This window comes from Musa acuminata, chromosome BXJ1-8 (assembly GCF_036884655.1).
Source record: "Musa acuminata AAA Group cultivar baxijiao chromosome BXJ1-8, Cavendish_Baxijiao_AAA, whole genome shotgun sequence".
NCBI classification, from domain to species: Eukaryota; Viridiplantae; Streptophyta; class Magnoliopsida; order Zingiberales; family Musaceae; genus Musa; species Musa acuminata.
The window spans coordinates 45,765,532-45,784,785 of record NC_088334.1 but is presented as its reverse complement, the minus strand read 5'-3'; the positions used below and the strand labels follow the sequence as shown (position 1 = coordinate 45,784,785).

General features: G+C 38.8%; 3 protein-coding genes, 1 long non-coding RNA gene and 1 other non-coding gene across 5 annotated transcripts; 1 reads left to right on the top strand and 4 right to left on the bottom strand.

Annotated features, from left to right (window-relative positions):
- Positions 1-1,285: 1,285 nt before the first annotated feature.
- LOC135588192 (pentatricopeptide repeat-containing protein At1g74630-like) lies at positions 1,286-4,305 on the bottom strand. The gene is made up of 2 exons (XM_065080181.1): positions 2,252-4,305; positions 1,286-1,602 (listed from the first exon to the last, which is right to left on the bottom strand). Exon 1 carries the CDS (start codon positions 4,280-4,282, stop codon positions 2,348-2,350), a length of 1,935 nt encoding a protein of 644 aa, XP_064936253.1. The 5' UTR covers positions 4,283-4,305; the 3' UTR covers positions 1,286-1,602; positions 2,252-2,347.
- Positions 4,306-5,022: 717 nt separating this feature from the next.
- TRNAL-CAG (transfer RNA leucine (anticodon CAG)) lies at positions 5,023-5,103 on the bottom strand. Its single transcript has one exon. It is a non-coding gene; the product is annotated as a tRNA-Leu (tRNA).
- Positions 5,104-9,035: 3,932 nt separating this feature from the next.
- Positions 9,036-15,198, top strand: LOC135588191 (ATPase GET3B-like). Its single transcript, XM_065080180.1, has 12 exons — positions 9,036-9,224; positions 9,675-9,886; positions 10,069-10,131; positions 10,271-10,381; positions 11,238-11,312; positions 11,425-11,493; positions 11,578-11,643; positions 13,449-13,523; positions 13,619-13,717; positions 13,858-13,992; positions 14,572-14,756; positions 14,838-15,198. Exons 1-11 carry the CDS (start codon positions 9,089-9,091, stop codon positions 14,707-14,709), a joined length of 1,179 nt encoding a protein of 392 aa, XP_064936252.1. The 5' UTR covers positions 9,036-9,088; the 3' UTR covers positions 14,710-14,756; positions 14,838-15,198.
- A 248-nt stretch (positions 15,199-15,446) lies between these two features.
- On the bottom strand, positions 15,447-17,108 carry LOC135588190 (geranylgeranyl diphosphate reductase, chloroplastic-like). The gene is made up of 2 exons (XM_065080179.1): positions 16,081-17,108; positions 15,447-16,010 (listed from the first exon to the last, which is right to left on the bottom strand). Exons 1-2 carry the CDS (start codon positions 17,070-17,072, stop codon positions 15,575-15,577), a joined length of 1,428 nt encoding a protein of 475 aa, XP_064936251.1. The 5' UTR covers positions 17,073-17,108; the 3' UTR covers positions 15,447-15,574.
- Positions 17,109-18,280: 1,172 nt separating this feature from the next.
- On the bottom strand, positions 18,281-18,930 carry LOC103996390 (uncharacterized). Its single transcript, XR_672595.2, has 2 exons — positions 18,761-18,930; positions 18,281-18,679 (listed from the first exon to the last, which is right to left on the bottom strand). It is a non-coding gene; the product is annotated as an uncharacterized LOC103996390 (long non-coding RNA).
- Between the last annotated feature and the right edge of the window lie 324 nt (positions 18,931-19,254).

The following is a 19,254-nucleotide window of genomic DNA, read 5'->3' as shown; positions in this document are numbered from 1 at the left end:
GACTGGGAGAAACGTCAGGTGTCAACTGTGGATCCCTCGAGCCGTATCCAAGCACTGTTCGGCTACGTACGACCCCACCTCACGTGATGCCATCTCATCTTATCGCACGCGACGAAACGTACGACCCGACCTCAATCGAGTAGGATTGATGGAAACCTCTTAAGGATTTGCTCCGTCGCTATCAATCAATTTATGTGAGGTGTTGTCCATGCACTCAGCTAAGACTTCTATTTTAATTACAAGGATAACAATTAACAATTCAATTTCTTTCTTCCTTTTTCAATGTTATCATTCGTACAATAGAACAATTAGTGTTGAGATTTACCTTAGTACAATTGATTTTTACACTAGGACAAAATGAATTAATTATATATATTATATAACACTGAGATCTATAGTTAAAAGAGGTAAGATAATTAAAATTAATGATAAAAAAATAAAAAAATATAAATAAAGATTTAAGTACTCATCTAAAATGACGAAAAAAAATGCATATATCAATGTCAAATAATTAAGGCTCTATGATTTTGTTATTATCATTGTTATTTTTGTGCATATATAATATAAAATAACATTTGGTTAAGAGGTGGAACCCTAATGTGCATGTATAACCCTATTGTTATTTTTGTTATTATCAGTCCTTGGAATTTACCTCTCACTAGATCAGATCCAAACTGTTGTTTCTGAGTCACTGCTGGTTGTCTTCTCTTGCTTGGTATCCCAAGGAAGGAAGTGAAGTCTGAGGAAGAGACCAAGCAAGTCAAGCATGGATGCAGAACAATGGAGTGGGACATCACAAGCTTTGCTGATTCCTATCTTTGTAGGATCATAACCGTAGCAGTAATAGCATACACAATTGTGGGATAATTGGTCTTGATTCATCCATGGGACAATTGAGATTTCACCAAGTAACCATGCTTCACATGTGGCCTTCCATCAGTTCATATACACAGCAAGAAGCTAACAATGGGTCACAGCAATTAAGGGGGAGTAGCAGGGAAGCAGAAGAAATTTGGGCACCTAATTGACAACAGCAACAATAATAATCCAATTATTTCTGAGACATGATTCCTATACTAGGTTACAACTTATGAACAATCCAATACAATTATATTTGGAGCAGATAAAAATAGCACATGGTAGATTTAAAGACAGCCAAGAATGTAATTACAATGTGAAATCAACAGACAACAAATACTAGTAAGAAGACTTCTTTAAGTTGAGTTGCAAGCAGAATGACTTATGAGGATCTGATAACAGACCTGTGTAATTCATTGACTTAACATCATCCGAAATTTCCACAATATTATTTCGTCAGAATAGTTAAATACAACTAACAAAGTTATCAGTACACAATTCTAGACTTCATATTAAACTTGTGGGACAGATTGGTAAGGACCTTTTATCTGACCCATCTATGTGATAACAGCTAGGAAGCACCCCATAGTTCCTGTCTCTTCTTCGACTATTAAGCTTTATATTGCATATGCTACAAGAACCATTGTCAATGCCCACATGCACAAAACTGAAATGGTAATAACTTAGATTTCAATATCATCCTCTCCTTCGTTATCCTGCATGCCATCCTCATTATCGGTCTCCCTGTAACCGAACAAGTAATTAGCCATATAATCAAGAAGCAAAGTACTTAAATAAGCTGGAAGAAGAAATGGATAAGAGCATATGCAACTATTTTCTGCATAAAAAAAGTGATATTTAACAGAGAAGTGGAATCTTATAAAGATAAGTTGAACCTACATCAATTTTGATCTTATAAAGATGGCCATGCTTGGTAAACCTGAATTTGAACCTCCGTTAACAGAAACGTGTAAACAAATATCAAGCCTTTACATTTGTGCTAAAATTACTGAAAAATTCACCTGAACTATTCAGTTCAGATAAACTCAAAATATAACGTAAGGCTCACCCTGTCCAATTTATGAGATTTATCAGCATAAGACCCTAATTATTTTTCATCCGAGCATAACTTGTGCAGCTGACCATCTTTCTTTTTCTACACTTACTATTTTCTTCAAATTTATGTTATCAAATTCTAAATTTTTTTTACAACCTCTTATGATCGGGCAGAGAATTTCGTGCAATGGAATTTCCTACAGCTAAATTATGTCAAAATATTGACTAAAGTTTCAGTATATCTCAAAATTGATTACAGTATCCACAACAAAGTCAAAATCTTAACGATTTGATTATATTTCTATTGTGCATGATCAGTGATACATGGGAACAATACCTATTGCTTCCTTCCCACTGAAATGATTTTCTTCAAGAACAGAGTTAGGTTGCAGTTTGTTCTTGGAATGTTCTGGGGATGAAAAGAAAGCTTCTGTCACCAGTAGTCCCTGCAAGAACAAAACCCCTCTCTGAAAGAATGAAACCGGCTGCGATCCCTCACCACAATCTCTCTTTCGTAGACCTTTGATATCAGCTTCATCACCAAGTGGCAATCCCTACAAATTCTCAAATTCTTGACAATCATTATGACACTTCCCGTGCTCATTCTTGCCATCCCAAAAGCCACTGCAAGCTTCTCACTGTGTTGAGCAATGGCATCTTCCTTCTCTTCTTCCTCTATATCATGCAAAACACTTGTGACCTCTGGAATGTAACCTTCCTTCCTAAGTCTTGACAATATCTCCATCAGCTTCCCATAAGCCTCCTCTTTCACACTGCAACACTCGTTATTTGCGACAAACATGTACAGAACCTTGTCAACTTCTATTGAGCTCCAACCTGGGCGTTTCCTAACACTCTCATCGTTCATGGATCTGCGTATATTAGCAACATCCTTCCACTTACCGGCAACTGCATAAATATTGGACAGTAGAACATAGTCACCAGAATCCTTAGGCTCAAGTTCTGAGAGTTTCTTCTTCACAAGCTCAGCTAAACCAACATTTCTGTGAATGCTGCAGGCCCCAAGCAATGTCCTCCAGATTATGGCATTAGGTTCTATAGGCATTCTCATCACAAAGTCATAGGCAGCATCCAGTAACCCAGCTCGCCCATAGAGATCAACCATGCAACCATAGTGCTCAATCGAATGCTTGATTCCATATACATCCTCCATTCTATGGAAAAAATGGTATCCTTGTTCTACCAATCCTGAATGACTACACGCATAGAGGAGGGAGATGAATAATACTCCATCAGGTTTCAGTCCATGTTCCTCCATTTCATTGAAAAGCTTGATGGCCTTATCTCCATGGCCATGCATTGCGAGTGCTGCGATCATAGAAGTCCAAGACACAATGCCCTTCTTTCCCATCTCCCGATCAAAAACTTGGCATGCCATTTGGATGCGCCCGCACCTAGCATAGACATTCAAGAGAGCATTAGCCACGGCGGTGATGGTACTGAGCCCTGACTTCTTCATATGGCCGTGTAGAATCTTTCCAGTTTCAAAGGCCCCAGCTTGAGAACAAGCTGAGAGAACGCCGGTCAAGCTCACCTCGTTTGGCCGAAGCCCTTCTCTCAGCAACTGCCGAAAGAAGCCAAAAGCATCATCGAAATGCCCATGACTGGCGAACCCGATGATCATCGTGCTCCAGGAGACGGGATCTTTTTGAGGCATATCGCGAAACAATGTCCTCGCCGCTTCCAGCTCGCCAGCCCCGGTGTAACCCGCAAGCATGACGTTCCACGATGTCAGATTCCTCCAAGGCATCTGGTCGAACAGCCTCTCCGCGTTTGTCACGTCGTCGACCCGAAAATGAGCGGTGATGATGGCGTTCCAGGCGACGACGTTCGGTTGGGGGATATCGTCGAACGCCTTCCGAGCGGAAGCCACGCGGCCACACACCGCGTACATGCTGACAAGAGTGGTCCCAACGAAGAGATGGCCATCGAGGCCGTGACGGACGGAATGAGAATGAACCTGCCGACCGAGGACGAGGGACTTGGAGTTTGCGGCCGCCTTGAGAAGGAAGGCGAAGGTAAAGCTGTCGGGAGGGACGGAATGCCGGCACATCCGGGAGTAGAGGAGGAAGGCGTGGTGAGGAGGCTCGTCGGAGTCGGAGACGCCGCGGATGAGGGTGTTGTACATGAAGGGGTCGGGAGAAGGGACGACAGAGAAGAGGCGACGGGCATAGTCCAAAGCGTCGGGGAGGATGGCGGCGGAGAGGAGTAGGAGCTTTCCGGCGACGAGAGGATCGGTGTCGAGGCCGGTCTTGGAGGCGAGGGCGTGGATTTGCTGGAGGTGGACGAGGGACCGGCAGCGACTCAGCGAGGAGAGAAGGCAGTGGAGGTGGCGGCTGTCGCTCATCTGGTGTTTGCATATTTGCCAGTGCAGTGGCGGCCGCCTCACTGCGTTCCCTCTTTAAATACATGTCGGAGAAAAGAACGCATTTTTCTTTAAATAGGAAAATATTAGCCCTCTAATCTTCTAAATATATTTAGTATTTCAGCGTTCATTAAAGTGCGAATTGAGATGTTTGGTGAAAGAAATCCATTGAATATTTTTGGTACATATTTTTCTTATAAAATATTTATGATACATCATCATTAAATTAATATTTTGAATACATAAAATTATTCTAGAAATAAAAATGTGTGAGGTTTTTTTACCTATAAATTTAGAGCTTATATCCACATTCAGATATGTTTTTTAAGAGTGTCAACTAATTTAACTAATAAATGTCTTACTAATTATAGCATCTTAGGATTAAATTTAGTATTCATAATTATCATTTAAACAAAAGAAAAAGCCTCATTTTAAGAGTGGTGTCATAGGAATTTAAATCATTTGGAGAGAAAAAAAATGAAATCCCCATTTTTATTCAATAAGAACTATTAATAAATAAATTTTATTGAGTGATATCACAAATTTAATTCATCTAAAGACAAACAAAATAAAATAAATTCAATTTTAATTTAAGAATAGCTGTTAATTAATACTTTTCTCTTGTGTACAAAAGAAAAATAAATTAAGAAAAAGACTCCTAATATATTTTAGGCAGTGTCATTACTCTAAATCCAATTTAGCTTAAAATAAAAAAAAACTTTTGTCAAGAATGGGATTCGAACCCATGCCCTTTCGGACCAGTACCTGAAACTGGCGCCTTAGACCAACTCGGCCATCTTGACTTGATGATTTATACTGCAATATTAATTATAATATATATATTATACCGAGAAATTACATATATAATTTGAATTTACGATATATATATATATATATATATATATATATATATATATAACTTATAAGTCAAATATCATGGGATCAGTAAATATCGACCGTTAGGATCCGATTCATTCAATTTGGGCTCATTTTGGACCTTTCTTGGCTACTGTTATCCTAATCAAACGACATATTAAGATAAGCAAAACATCCATAAACCATACTGTTCATAGCATATAATTCTTTGTTTTTGGGAGAGGGAGAGAACATTTATTGAGCGAGGCTGTCAATGCCCAAATAATGCCATCGATTGATTGATCTCCAACGTTCTCAAATGAGATTGCGAATCATCTCCATGCAGAGCTACGATTCTCTTCAGTCTTCTTCTGTGTGTTGTCCTCCATGGAAGAGCTCCCACTAGCTTACAACATATCCTTCGACGCATGGGTCATCGACGTCGGGGCCACCTCGCTCGGCGCCATCAGCGTCTCCTGCGCTCCTCCGAGCCGCAGCGTCTCGCCGGGACGCTCGAGGCCGAGGCCGCTGCTTCCGCGGTTTTGGCGGTCGGTCAGGAGAAGCCTGGGCAGGCACTGGTGGGGTCGCTGCAAGCCGTGCGGCGGAGCGAGCTGGATGGCCACGGTGGACGAGGAGCCACCGGGAAGGAGGCCCGGGCGAAGCCTTCCGGCGAGCGGAGCCGGGTGTTACAGCCAAATGCCGTGCCAGGATCGAGATGAGAAACTCGAGGAAGCCATTTCGTATTGCAAGAGGACGATGGCAGGGGACGCGACCTCGTCGCCTCGTGCTTCCTTGACGCCGATGAAGTAGCAGAAAGCCGTCTCTCGTTCGTAAGCCTTCACGAAGAAGTGTAAATGAGTATCTTATGCTGTATCTGTTGGAATTAAACGGTACCTAAAAAGGTTTATGAGATTCTTCAGATCATGAGACGAAATTAGAAGGGATAAATAATTGATTATTGATTTTTTGAAAAATAGTGATTTATTTAAAATATAATTAAAGAGTTTTAAATTTGTAAAGAGTTTTGAGTGAAAGATAGAATATTTTGTCTGTCTTAAGCTTTCATAGTGTTTCAACTAGCGATTGGTAAAAGAAAATTATGATATATTATACATCCAAATAAAGGTTATTTTAGGCTTCTAAGATATGTGAGAGTTTATAGAAAATTGATTTGTTAAACCAAATCCTAGGAGTAACTAATAGAATACAGGAACAAAAAAATAACTCAAAAATAAAAAAAAAAGAGAAAAAAATTTTATTCATGAGCTTTGTCCATCGATTTTACAAGTTGAGTTTAAAAAATTACAATAAGGTATTTCTGAATCTATTTATGATTATTTCTTAAAGGTCATTTTTATTATTCATCAAATGAGATAAAATGGTAAACAAATAAGTGACCAAAGAGCAATATAAAAAATTACTAAGATTACTAGATCCAAAGTTTGATTTTATTATTATAGCGATTAAAGAGTCTAAAGGTTTGGAACAAATATCTTTAGAATAACTAATGAGTTCTCTTCGAGTTCATGAACAAAAGCCGACAAAAAGAGCATAAGATATTATGCAAAGAATTATGTATTTTATATATTTATTATGCTTTTGATATGAAAAATAATATTAAAAGCTTAGGGCAATTACTTGAAAAAAGTTATGAAAGATATGATTCTTTAAATTAGTGATAAGAATAAAACATTAATCTCACATCTGAAAATAACGTAAAATAGAATGTTTTCTTTGTATTTATGCATTTGTGATATATTAAATTATTTTAAAATTTATATTAAGGACATTTCTACATTATCACATCCTAGATATACTTACTTAAATTTTGAGACATTAAAACTTCTAGAGTTGTATGATGTGATTTGATACTAACAAAAATGAGCTTTCTTTATTTTATCTTTTTATAGAATATGATCCATTAACCTTCGAAGAAGTTTATAGAGAAGAAAAATGACAACAAGAATAAGGAGATTTAAAAATGATATATAGGAGTATACAATGGGAGGTGGAGAAATATAAGAATGATTACAAAGGGGTACAAACAATAATATTGATTACAAAGGGATACAAACAATAATATGAGATCAAATATAAAGAAAAGAAGTATTTACACTAGTTACTTGATTGGAGATAGTAACATTACTTATTTCCCTAGTAGCTCAATTGAAATAAAATTTTTTACAAATAGATATCAAATCAGTATTTTTTAATAAAATTCTTGAACAAGATATATATGTTTAACAACCCCTGGTTTTATTATTTATAAATAAGAAGATAAAGTATACAAATTAAAAAGAGCTCTTTATGGGCTTAAACAAGTCCTATGAGTATGAAATTTTCGAATAGATACTTATTTTATTCAAAATAATTTTTCTAAATATCCACATGAGCATGCTCTCGATATGAAATTTAACTTCGATAGAAATATCTTATTTGTATACTTGTATATAGATGATTTAATTTTTTATAGATAATAATGTCTCTATGATTAAAGATTTTAAACACTTTATGAAGAAGGAGTTTAAGTTGATCGACTTGGGTCTAATGACATATTTCCACAATATTGAAGTTATACAAGATAATAAAAAAAATTTATTTCATAAGAAAATTATGCAACGGAGATTATATTGAAGTTTTCCATAGAAGATTATTACCCTACATACAATACAACACCTAAGTTGATAAAAAAAAGGTGAAGGTAAATATATTAATCTAACTTATTATAAAAGTCTAGTTGGATGTTTAAGGTATTTGATATGCACTTGACTTCATATATTATTTAGAATTGGTTTAATAAGTAGATATATATAAGCTCCTAAGAATTTTATGATATATTAAAGGTACAATTAAGTATGAAATATTGTATTCATCATCTAAAAGATTAGAGTTTATTGGATATAATGATAGTGATTGGGTCGAAAATTACTATAATCGGAGGAGTACAACCGGATTTATATTTTATTTTGGTGAAGCTATATTCATATGGTCTTCAAAAAAATAATATGTCATTGTTCTATCAATTGTGAAGCATAATATATAACAGTATTTTCTTATGTTTGTCATGCAATATAACTAAACAAATTACTCCAAGAACTTTATATTGCCCATAGTGTAGTCATCTAAGATTCATGTTAATAATAAAATAACTATTGCCTTAGCCAAAAATTCAATCTATCATAAAAGATGGAAGCATATCGATACAAGATGGAAGCATATCGATAAAAAGATGGAAGCATATTGAAATCATGTCAAAAATAAATAAATGGAGCTACTTCATGTAAAGATAAATTAATAAGTGACCGATATACTTACAAAACTTTTCAAATTTAAAATATTTCAATAACTTTAAAAGAAATTTAGTATATCAAAGAAAATTAATTTAAGGGGGAAGAATATTAAAATTAAACTTATTAAGGTATTATAAAAAGAAGGTTTATTGTATCAAGAGGTTCATTGCATTACGGGGAGAAACACAAAAGGACAAACCAACTATTAATTTTCAAAAATATTTTTTTCTATATAAACCTCGTTAGGTTAAGAAACATATAGAATTTTTGAAGTGGTAAAGAGTTTTGATTGAAAGATATAATATTTTATCTTATCCTACTTTTTCTCTGATAGCTCTATCTGTTCTTCATATTTAGTTTAACAGTATCCCATTTTATATATTTATTTTTAGAATAATTATTTTTTCTTTCAGAAGAACTGTTCTCAAAATACTTATTAAATTCATTTAAAGAAAAAAAAAGACCAATTAATTAGTCAGTTTAATGGGCCGATTGACGGTCGATAGGGCTTGGCTGATGTGATCCATATGGGTTTGGGTCGGGTTTGGATCTACTGACCTCGAGATATAGCAAGCGGCGAGGCCAAAGCTTGGCGAGTGCTGCTGCGGCTGCTTCATCGTCTCTCCTTCTTCCGGGGATTACCATGTTAGTCTCGCCGGCTCCCCACCTGGTTCGCAGCCTTTCCTTCGCGGCCTCTCGCCTCGTGCCGCCGTCTCCCGCCGCTTCGTTCGCCGTCTCCCGCGTGCAACCTTTACTCTTCGTTCGTCGCTCCCTACGAGGTTTTGTCTCGCTTCTCACCCTTCAGGCCGGAAATTCCTCTTTCCTATCTTCCTTATTGCCTTTGTTCTCTTTTTCTGCCGCGTCCGATCGAAAATGGCGTTTCTTCGTGAGCAAGAAAGAGATTTTATGTCTCCTAGGTCGAAATTTTCGGTCTTTGTTGTCTCCCTGACTGTAGATATCTGTATCTGTGTTTACGGCTAACAGACAGACGGTGCCTGGGTCTAGGTTGTGCCGACCATTGAGCTAAAGATCACATCTTTTTTTCATCCTAGTCCTTTTTCTCGCTGATCTTTTGTGTTGTCGCTATCTTTTTCAGTCGAGTAGTCTCACTATAGCTTCTTGAAGAAAATTGAATTGTTTCAGTCAGTATAATCTGGTCGATGGAATAAATACTTAGCTAAAGATCAGATTTTGAAGAACTCATTCATATAATTCTATGCTTTCTACAGTCAGAGCCATAACTAGTACCGCTGGAGATGTAGCAGAGTTCGAGGAGATGGCTTCTGGATCTAAGAGGAAGTACTACATGCTTGGAGGTAAAGGTGGTGTTGGGAAGACGAGCTGTGCAGCATCCCTTGCTGTTAAGTTTGCAAATCATGGTCATCCCACCATAGTTGTCTCGACAGATCCTGCTCACTCCTTAAGTGACTCGTTTGCACAGGTATACAGTCATTAGTGCCCTATCATTAGTCCAATGTTGTGCATCATGTGAGACTTATTCTAACTTGTCCTTAAAGTTAAACCTTTTGGAAAAGGAATGCATATATGCTGTTTAAGATCATCAGTGTATTTACTTATTTAGTGCGACAATATCTGATTGTATTTGTATCCAACAACCTCTAGGATTTGAGCGGAGGAACACTGGTACCTGTGGATGGGCTGGATGCCCCATTGTTTGCACTGGAAGTAAGCCCATAATTGTGTGAATTGCTTTTCCATTTTTGGGTTATTTTAACAAAAAAATTCCTTGGTTCCTAGACATAATTCTATGCCATTTTATCGTCATACTTGTTATAGATTTAAAGAGTAGTATTTCTTTTTACAGATAAATCCTGAGAAAGCAAGGGAGGAATTTCGTAGTGCAAGTCAAAAGAGTGGAGGTACAGGGGTCAAAGATTTCATGGACAGTATGGGTCTTGGAATGCTTGTTGAACAGGTATGACCACTACCTTAATACTCCCATTTTGTTTATCTACATCAGAATGCCTTTATGTATATAAGTATGTTACTTATAGCAACTTGTTTTCTTTTGGTATACATCTAAAGCATCATTAATATGTCCAATTTTCCCAAACAAATTACTCTTGTTATTGATGCTCTCACATGTTACGTTATAGAATTTAATGTCATTTGCATTTTCGACTATGGATCATGTCAAACCAAAAGTTGACTTCATATGATTATGTAGCATACATTGAATAATTTTAGCAAACTATATCAATTAGCAAGCATATCACCTTTTTGTTCTCTATATGGAGGAAAAACAAATTTTGATAATCCTCCATATAAAAGCTTAGAAAACATTTTTATGACCATTAGTGACCTGGACATGAACCAGTTAGAAATTGGCACAAATGTGTGACCAAGGCAAGTTTAGTCGCATGAATAACTTATGATGGGACCTTTAACCATAATGTTGTAAGTAAATTCTGCTCATATGAATATGCATTGAGATTGACCATATCATTTTTTTACTGCAAAGGACGTTAACCAAATCTTTGAGGACCCTTCCACTTGGAAACTGTCTAAGGGAAGCTAGAGCTATACGGTATTGATATACAGAAGCTGATATCATATTTTTCATTGAGTGACAATCTAAGTAGTTCTTTTGCTTAGATTCATACTATGACTAGTAAAAAATGGTCTTCTGTGACTTGTCATGAAGCTGGTTGCACTTTTGTTAATTTTGTTTGCAGTTGGTTAAAGAAGGTATTCCTGTATTCATCATTTTACTCCCTCATGAATAAGTAGACTCTTAGAATTTTCTTATTATTTGCCCAATTACAATGAAGCTAGGAGAGCTAAAACTAGGAGAATTGCTGGACACACCTCCTCCTGGACTAGATGAAGCTATTGCAATTTCAAAGGTATATAATTTGATCATGCCACATTGTATGCTTGCGAATAACTCTGTACAAGTTTTTAGCTACTAATTTTGGAACACCTTTGGGCTCCTAAATCTATTTACCCTTGTTTAAGGTCATGCAATTTGTTGAAGCACAGGAGTACAATATGTTCAGCCGTATTGTCTTTGATACTGCTCCAACAGTAAGCAATCTCAATTAAAGTGCAAAATGCTTTATTATGTTCCTTGTGTATTGTATAGAAACTTGATATCTAATTTTCTAATAGGGTCATACTCTTAGACTATTATCATTGCCAGACTTCCTGGATGCTTCAATTGGCAAGATCTTGAAGGTTTGACTTCTTAATATGATGCTTTTTTTATAGCTATTATCTATTTTTGACTATCATGAAAATTTTAGTTGCACATTCTTGTAATATCTTCGAGCAAATTATTATTTATGTTGATGAATCATTGTAGGACAGTGGACATGAACAACATTTACCTACTGTATTTTCTCTCCTTTCTGCTAATTCTACCTTTTCTGCTGTATTTTATTTTTGTTATACCCTATGTTCAAACAGATAGTATACTAATTTTGGCTTCTCTGTGGTTTTGGCCCAGTTGGACAGATAATCACCCACATGTTTGTTTGATGACTATAAAAACCTATTTGCTGGTCATGATTGTTTTTGTCTAAATTGGAGAAGGGACATCAAAAGTAATAGTAACTCCAATTATGTTTTTATAACCTTGATGTTTGAGTGACATAGAGAGCTTTTTGGTTCTGAGGTCAATGTGTTTTGGACTTATCTGGCCAAAAATAGTTAAAACCAACAAGTAAATTATGATTTCAGCAATAAAGAATAATGTTTGTGAACAAAAATACAAGAAGAAAGAGAAAAGAATAAAGGGAGTATGACAATCTGCTATCTGCCAATTGTCAACCAAAAGTTGTTGTGATAGTAAAGAGACAAAATTTCACTTACACCACTTGAAGAAGCTGAACACTTCTAGTGTAGATAGTTTAAGATGTCTAGCTGTCCCTTTTTTTTGTGAGAGAAACTTAAGATAACCACTTCGCTATTTTTGATATTGTTAGCTGTTCTAAAATTTTGATCTATTACTTGATATAAAGGGGAACAGAAGTGATCTTTGCTTTCTATTTGGGCTCCTTAAAACTAACAGACAAATGCTTATTGTCATTTGAAGTTCTTATTTTCTTTATTTTCCTGAGAGCCAATGGACTAACTTGTTTTAGCATTTCTTAATTTCATTATTGCTTAGTCACCTGACTCTTAAAACTGGAGAACTTGCAGCTAGGATATTTAAGGGTTTATTTGGATTCTTTTTAAGATATGATTGTAGTCAAACTGAGAATTTAGAGAGACTGGTATAAGCTAGCCCATATCAGTAAAGTTTGGGTCAAACATATCGATTTCCTGGCCCTGCATTGGCTGGCATCATAGTACAAGACCATCCGTGCTCATGCCACTATTGCAACTATTACTTGGTATATATAACTATCATATGCAGTGGATCGTTTTGTCCATATATCTTATTTAGAAACTAATTATTCACTTTGATAAGTTTGGTAATTTATCAATTACTTGAAATTTAGTGTGGCAACTGACATAAAGAAACTAGTTTCCGTTTCCTGCATTTCTTGATAAACAAAGCCATTAGTGCTTGGTATCCTTTGTTGCTATTGGATGAACCTACCAAGTTATGTTGGTTAGTTCTTCCTGAATTCTCATAATTGTACTTGATATGTTGTGGTAGTCTAGAGGGAATAAGTAGATGGTTGTTAGTTTGTTTCCTGTATTAGACTCATGACCATGGCTGTGCTTGTCATCTAATTTCTCCATTGGTTGTTCACTTTCTCTATTAGATGATGAAGATAGTATATCTGGTTTGGGTCTAATGGTTATATATGTGAATGTAATGTACACAAGGAAAAGAAGAAAAAAAGAAAACCAGAAACAGATGATGGCATGTTGGAGTTCTATAGTTGCACTTATGAAGATATTATCTCAGTAGTAAAATGTTATATACCAATTGTTTCAAAACTAAAGTTCAATTAATAATAAAGTTAATATTTCATGAAATTTATAGTTCTATCTGTGTGATGTTGTATTTGTGGTTTTCGCTTTTCCAGCTGAAACAGAAGTTAGCTTCAGCAACATCGGCCATTAAATCTGTTTTTGGACAAGAAGAACCAAAACAAGATGCTGTAAGTTTGTGGCTCCCCTTCCCCCTCAAACAAAAAAGAAAAATAAAAAACTATTAACTGCTTCTAATATGACCTCTTTTTTTTTGGCTATGTAGTCTGATAAACTAGAGCAACTAAGGGAGAGGATGGTCAAAGTGAGGGAGCTTTTCCGTGATGCAGAATCAACTGAATTCGTTATTGTTACAATTCCAACTGTAAGGTTTTATGTTAAAATGAAGTAAGAAATGCTGTGCTTGTCCTGCATCTCTAGCCAGCCTTGCTTGTGTCATGTGACTCGGTATATCTTTTTGAGGAATCTGCAAATTCTGAATAATTTGAATATGTGTTATGAAAGGTAATGGCTGTTAGTGAGTCGTCAAGACTGCATTCTTCCTTGAAGAAAGAAAATGTGCCTGTAAAGAGGCTCATCGTTAATCAGGTTCTACCACCATCTGCAAGTGACTGCAAGTTTTGTGCAATGAAAAGGAAGGTATACCACAGTTTCAAATAGTAATATTTTCTTATCCCTCCATATCATAGATCTAGGGATAAGCCATTACTTGCAGTTATCATATATCGAGGGATAAGCCATTACTTTTTATTAGCTTAAACAGAGTAGTTTCTGACAAAAGTCTAAAAGCAGATGTATAGAAACATACAAAACAAAATAGCACGATGACTCTAGAAAACTACTCTGTTTTCTAGAGTAATGGCTTATCCATTTCTAGAGTAGATTAAAAAAGGAATGGCTTATCCCTTACTGCAACTAATGGATAAGCCATTTCTTGCAGTTATCATATATCGAGGGATAAGCCATTACTTGCAGTAATGGATAAGCCATTACTCTAGAAAACAGAGTAGTTTTCTGTTTTCTAGAGTTGTCATGTTCTTTTGTTTGTATGTTTCTTTACATCTGCTTTTAGACTTTTGCCAGAAACTACACTGTTTAAGCTAATAAAAAACTTGGTATCGAGCCACTATTATCATGTCATCCATCTTTTTACTTGCCAATTGGGTGCTATTTTTAGTAAACAATATTAACTATTTTGTGTTTGAATTTTTCTTGTAGGATCAAATGCGAGCCCTTGAAATGATCCAAAATGATGCAGAGCTCATGGGCTTGAAGTTAATCCAAGCACCACTGGTTGATGTAGAAATTAGAGGAGTTCCTGCCCTAAGATTCATGGGAGACATTGTCTGGAAGTGACATTGTCTTGAACCGAAAGCCACATGAAGATCGACATCTTGCAAGAGGTATCACTTACACTACCAATATCTACTATAAACTCTGCGATCGAGAAGTGAAATGCATCAGTGCTTCATTTGTTGTCACAGGCAAAGACCCGAAACTCTGATAGCATAATATCTGCTGCATGACAAGTAGTCGATAGGCTTCGTATCTGATCGGGGTTTCAAAGCAGGTTATTTATGGAGCAGTTGAAAGGAAAATGTTGCATGCTGACTTTATCCAACCCCTCTTTTTTCCCCCCAAAAAACATGTTTATGCTGAAATGTAGTACTGCTTGCCTGTGTGGCTGTGCTTGTTTAGCTGATTATTTGCAAAGTGAAGGGGAAGATGGGAGGGAATTTTGATCTACATGGTTATCTGTTCTAGCTTTCTTATCTACACAACTCATGCATTTCATTCATGAGACAAATATATGAGAACGACTGTCTTCAAGGTGTATTATTTCCACTTCTGATGCTTGCAATGGTAAAGATGAGTTGCCTGTACTGATTTGGAAGTTGTATTAAAAAGGATGAGAATTGTGAGATTTACAGTTGGAAAAATCACATCTAGGATGAGAACAAATTATAATGCCCGTCACATGTCTATGGCTAAACATTGATGCCAAAACAGTTAAAGCTCAATTATTCTACTCTTGATCATTTTCTGCTGTCTACCACAATTTACAGGCAGTGCACAAAAGAAATGTACCCATATGCAAAGAAGTATTTGCATCAATTAATTGCCACTGAATGAGAATTACAGCAAATGCCTGCTTGCAACAACATCATCTCTAGTTCACTAGCATGCAGTCATAAGAACCTCTCCTGTGGTCTCTTCCAGTTTACAAGGTGAGCTTTTCCATCTCCCTCCTCAAGGCGGTGGCTCTCACGAGGCTGCCGATGGTGTTCACGGCGAGCTTGAGGTCGTCGAGGGGGTTCCCCGGCACGACCTTCTTGTACAGGTAGCTGTCGAAGGTCATCTTCTGCACGTACTCGTCGGCGCACATCTCCACGAACGCCTCCCTGGCCGCGTTGGAGCGGTAGAACAGCTTCTGCAGCACGTCGAGCACCTTGTACGTCGGCCAGTACATCTTGTCGAACTTCTCCAGGTACTTCCTCAGGTCGCCCTCGTCGATCATGCGGCTGCCGTTCTCAGAACCCTCGACGATCGCTTCCGCGCACATCCGCCCGCTCTTCGCCGCGAAGTAGATCCCCTCGCCGGAGCACTTGGTTACGTAACCAGCTGCGTCACCTACAAGTGCCACTCTTCCCAATACCCTGTTTCATCCGAGTACTGGTTAGCTATCAACAGAGCGAAGAAGAAGAAGTAGAGCGAGGAAGATATTACCTTCGAGGGCGAGGGTGCTCGGGAATGGGATGAGCCTCGACGCGGATGATGGTGCCGCCCTCGATCTTGTCCTTGGCGCGGAGGCGCGTGGCGGCCTGGAACTTCTTGATGTCAGCCTTGTGGGTGACAGTGCCGGTGCCGACGGCGACGTGGTCGCACTTGGGGAACACCCACCCGTAGAAGTCGGGCGAGACGTCGTCCCCCACGTACATCTCTGCTCGCTCCTTGTAGTACTCCATCTTCGTCTCTGGGATGCGCACCCGCTCCTGGAACGCGATGGCGTACTCGTACTCCCCCGCCCCGATCGACTTGGCCACCCTCGAGTTGGCCCCGTCCGCCCCCACTACCGCGTCCACCTCCGCCGTCCGTCGCTCCCCCGCCCCCCCTCCTGCCGGGGAGAACTCGTTGTAGTGGATCCTGTAGGGGCCACCGGGGCCCTCCGGCTGCTCCAGCCGGAGGAACAGCCCGTTGATCACGGACGCCCCCGCCTCGGCCGCGCGCTCCCTGAGGTAGGCATCGAGCACCTCCCGGCGGACCATGCCGATGTACTCGTCGGGGCCGAGGGTGCGGCCGATGTCGACGGCGACGTTGGAGGGGGAGATCATCTTCATCTTGGTCACCCGCCGGTCGATGAGGTCGAGGGGGAGGCCGAACTCCTCCACCATGCACAGCGGGATCGCCCCCCCACACGGCTTGCAGTTGTCCAGCTTCCGCTCGATCAGCATCGTCTCCACCCCTCCCTTCGCCAGCGCCTCCGCCGCGGACCCTCCCGCGGGGCCGCCGCCCACCACCGCCACCCGCAGCTTGCGCCCATTCAAACGGGGGCTTGTGCGGCTCGCGCGGACCACGCCGAGCTGCCGTCTACGGAGCTGGGAGCCAGGCGCGTCTGCCGCCGCGACTCCCCTCAGGATGCGGGTCTCGCGGCGAAGGCCGGCGAAGGAGCGGAGGGATTCGCCGGCGGCGGTGCTTGTGGTGGTGGAGAGGGAAGCCATTTAGCTCAGTGTGGTTGCCGTCTTGGATTTCGACTAGATTCGGTTCGATATTTGTGCTTGCCGATGCGGGGGTTTGGATAGCGTGGTGGAGATTGCGCTGCTTTCGACAATCGGATGAAAGATTTGGACGGACCAGATTCGATGTGGATGAGGTTATGGGATTTTTTCTATTTCTTTCTTATATTTCTTCGTAGTAAGCAACACAAATGCTTCTCTAATTTAGGTGGATGAGGTGCAGCCACGTAGTATCTACATGGACGTCAGGATAGCATTAATCAGCCAATGGACAGTAAGACACGCAATCACTGTTAAGATGTCCGATCCCTATCACTAAGATTTTAGTACATCTTTTTTTTCATTACTAAACTTTCAATGATGAATCAATCGACAAAATGGATTAAGGAACTCTCTCTACAATATTTTTGAATATGTTACAGTATTTTTAAACTTATAAAAATATTATGATCTTATTAAAAAAATTATAATTAACTATTTTTTTATATGTTCTCATTCCTAAAATAATAAAAAAATTCTTATTTAAAACCATAAGTTAGTTTGTGTTAAATTTTGAATCAAATATAATATTTTCGAATTAGTTATAATATTTTTGTGAATATATCAAAAACTAAGGTTTATTGTACCGTAACGTACTACTTGATTTGAGTGATACATACCAATATGACAGGAGATTGACATGAGTGATATATGCTAGTCATAGGTGCTCGACAAGTCAATTACGTGAGTGATGGTACGTGTGACTTGACACGTAGTCTTTTTACTTATTTTAGGAATGAGAACATATAAAAAATAGTTAATTAATCACTCACGTGAGTGATGGTACCATCACTCACGTGACTTGGCACGTGAGTGATGGTACGTGGAAGAAGCCACAGGAGAGGTTCTTATGACTGCATGCTAGTGAACTAGAGATGTTGCAAGCAGGCATTTGTTGTAATTCTCATTCAGTGGCAATTAATCGATGCAAATACTTCTTTGCATATGGGTACATTTCTTTTGTGCACTGCCTGTAAATTGTGGTAGACAGCAGAAAATGATCAAGAGTAGAATAATTGAGCTTTAACTGTTTTGGCATCAATGTTTAGCCATAGACATGTGACGGGCATTATAATTTGTTCTCATCCTAGATGTGATTTTTCCAACTGTAAATCTCACAATTCTCATCCTTTTTAATACAACTTCCAAATCAGTACAGGCAACTCATCTTTACCATTGCAAGCATCAGAAGTGGAAATAATACACCTTGAAGACAGTCGTTCTCATATATTTGTCTCATGAATGAAATGCATGAGTTGTGTAGATAAGAAAGCTAGAACAGATAACCATGTAGATCAAAATTCCCTCCCATCTTCCCCTTCACTTTGCAAATAATCAGCTAAACAAGCACAGCCACACAGGCAAGCAGTACTACATTTCAGCATAAACATGTGTTTTGGGGGGAAAAAAGAGGGGTTGGATAAAGTCAGCATGCAACATTTTCCTTTCAACTGCTCCATAAATAACCTGCTTTGAAACCCCGATCAGATACGAAGCCTATCGACTACTTGCCATGCAGCAGATATTATGCTATCAGAGTTTCGGGTCTTTGCCTGTGACAACAAATGAAGCACTGATGCATTTCACTTCTCGATCGCAGAGTTTATAGTAGATATTGGTAGTGTAAGTGATACCTCTTGCAAGATGTCGATCTTCATGTGGCTTTCGGTTCAAGACAATGTCACTTCCAGACAATGTCTCCCATGAATCTTAGGGCAGGAACTCCTCTAATTTCTACATCAACCAGTGGTGCTTGGATTAACTTCAAGCCCATGAGCTCTGCATCATTTTGGATCATTTCAAGGGCTCGGGGCCGACGCGGGGAGCTCTAAATGACGTGGCCTCGGGGCTGATGTGGCTTGGTTCGGGTCTAAATGACGTGGAATCTACCAAACTTCTCCGGGGAGCTCTTCGCCTGTGCACCCGGTGAGAGGCGCATTGTCTTCGTTCCTGCACACAGGTCGGGTCGGAAGCTCAGCCCGACCCCTTCGACGATCAAGTTAGTGATGTAGAGTCAAGTGTCTTTTTTTCGTCCCTTTTTTGCTTACAACACGGGGGTATTTATATGAGAGCTTAGTGTTACCTGGAACGCCTGTCCGCAGGGAGCAGAATCGTACCTCTGATGGCG

Coding starts and splice junctions, on each gene's coding strand:
- LOC135588192 (XM_065080181.1), bottom strand. CDS start 4,282: ATGAGCGACAGCCGCCACCTCCACTGCCTTCTCTCCTCGCTGAGTCGC.
- LOC135588191 (XM_065080180.1), top strand. CDS start 9,089: ATGTTAGTCTCGCCGGCTCCCCACCTGGTTCGCAGCCTTTCCTTCGCG. Junction 10,382..11,237: donor TTGGAATGCTTGTTGAACAG/GTATGACCACTA, acceptor ATTACAATGAAG/CTAGGAGAGCTAAAACTAGG. Junction 11,494..11,577: donor TCTTTGATACTGCTCCAACA/GTAAGCAATCTC, acceptor ATTTTCTAATAG/GGTCATACTCTTAGACTATT.
- LOC135588190 (XM_065080179.1), bottom strand. CDS start 17,072: ATGGCTTCCCTCTCCACCACCACAAGCACCGCCGCCGGCGAATCCCTC. Junction 16,011..16,080: donor GAGCACCCTCGCCCTCGAAG/GTAATATCTTCC, acceptor CGGATGAAACAG/GGTATTGGGAAGAGTGGCAC.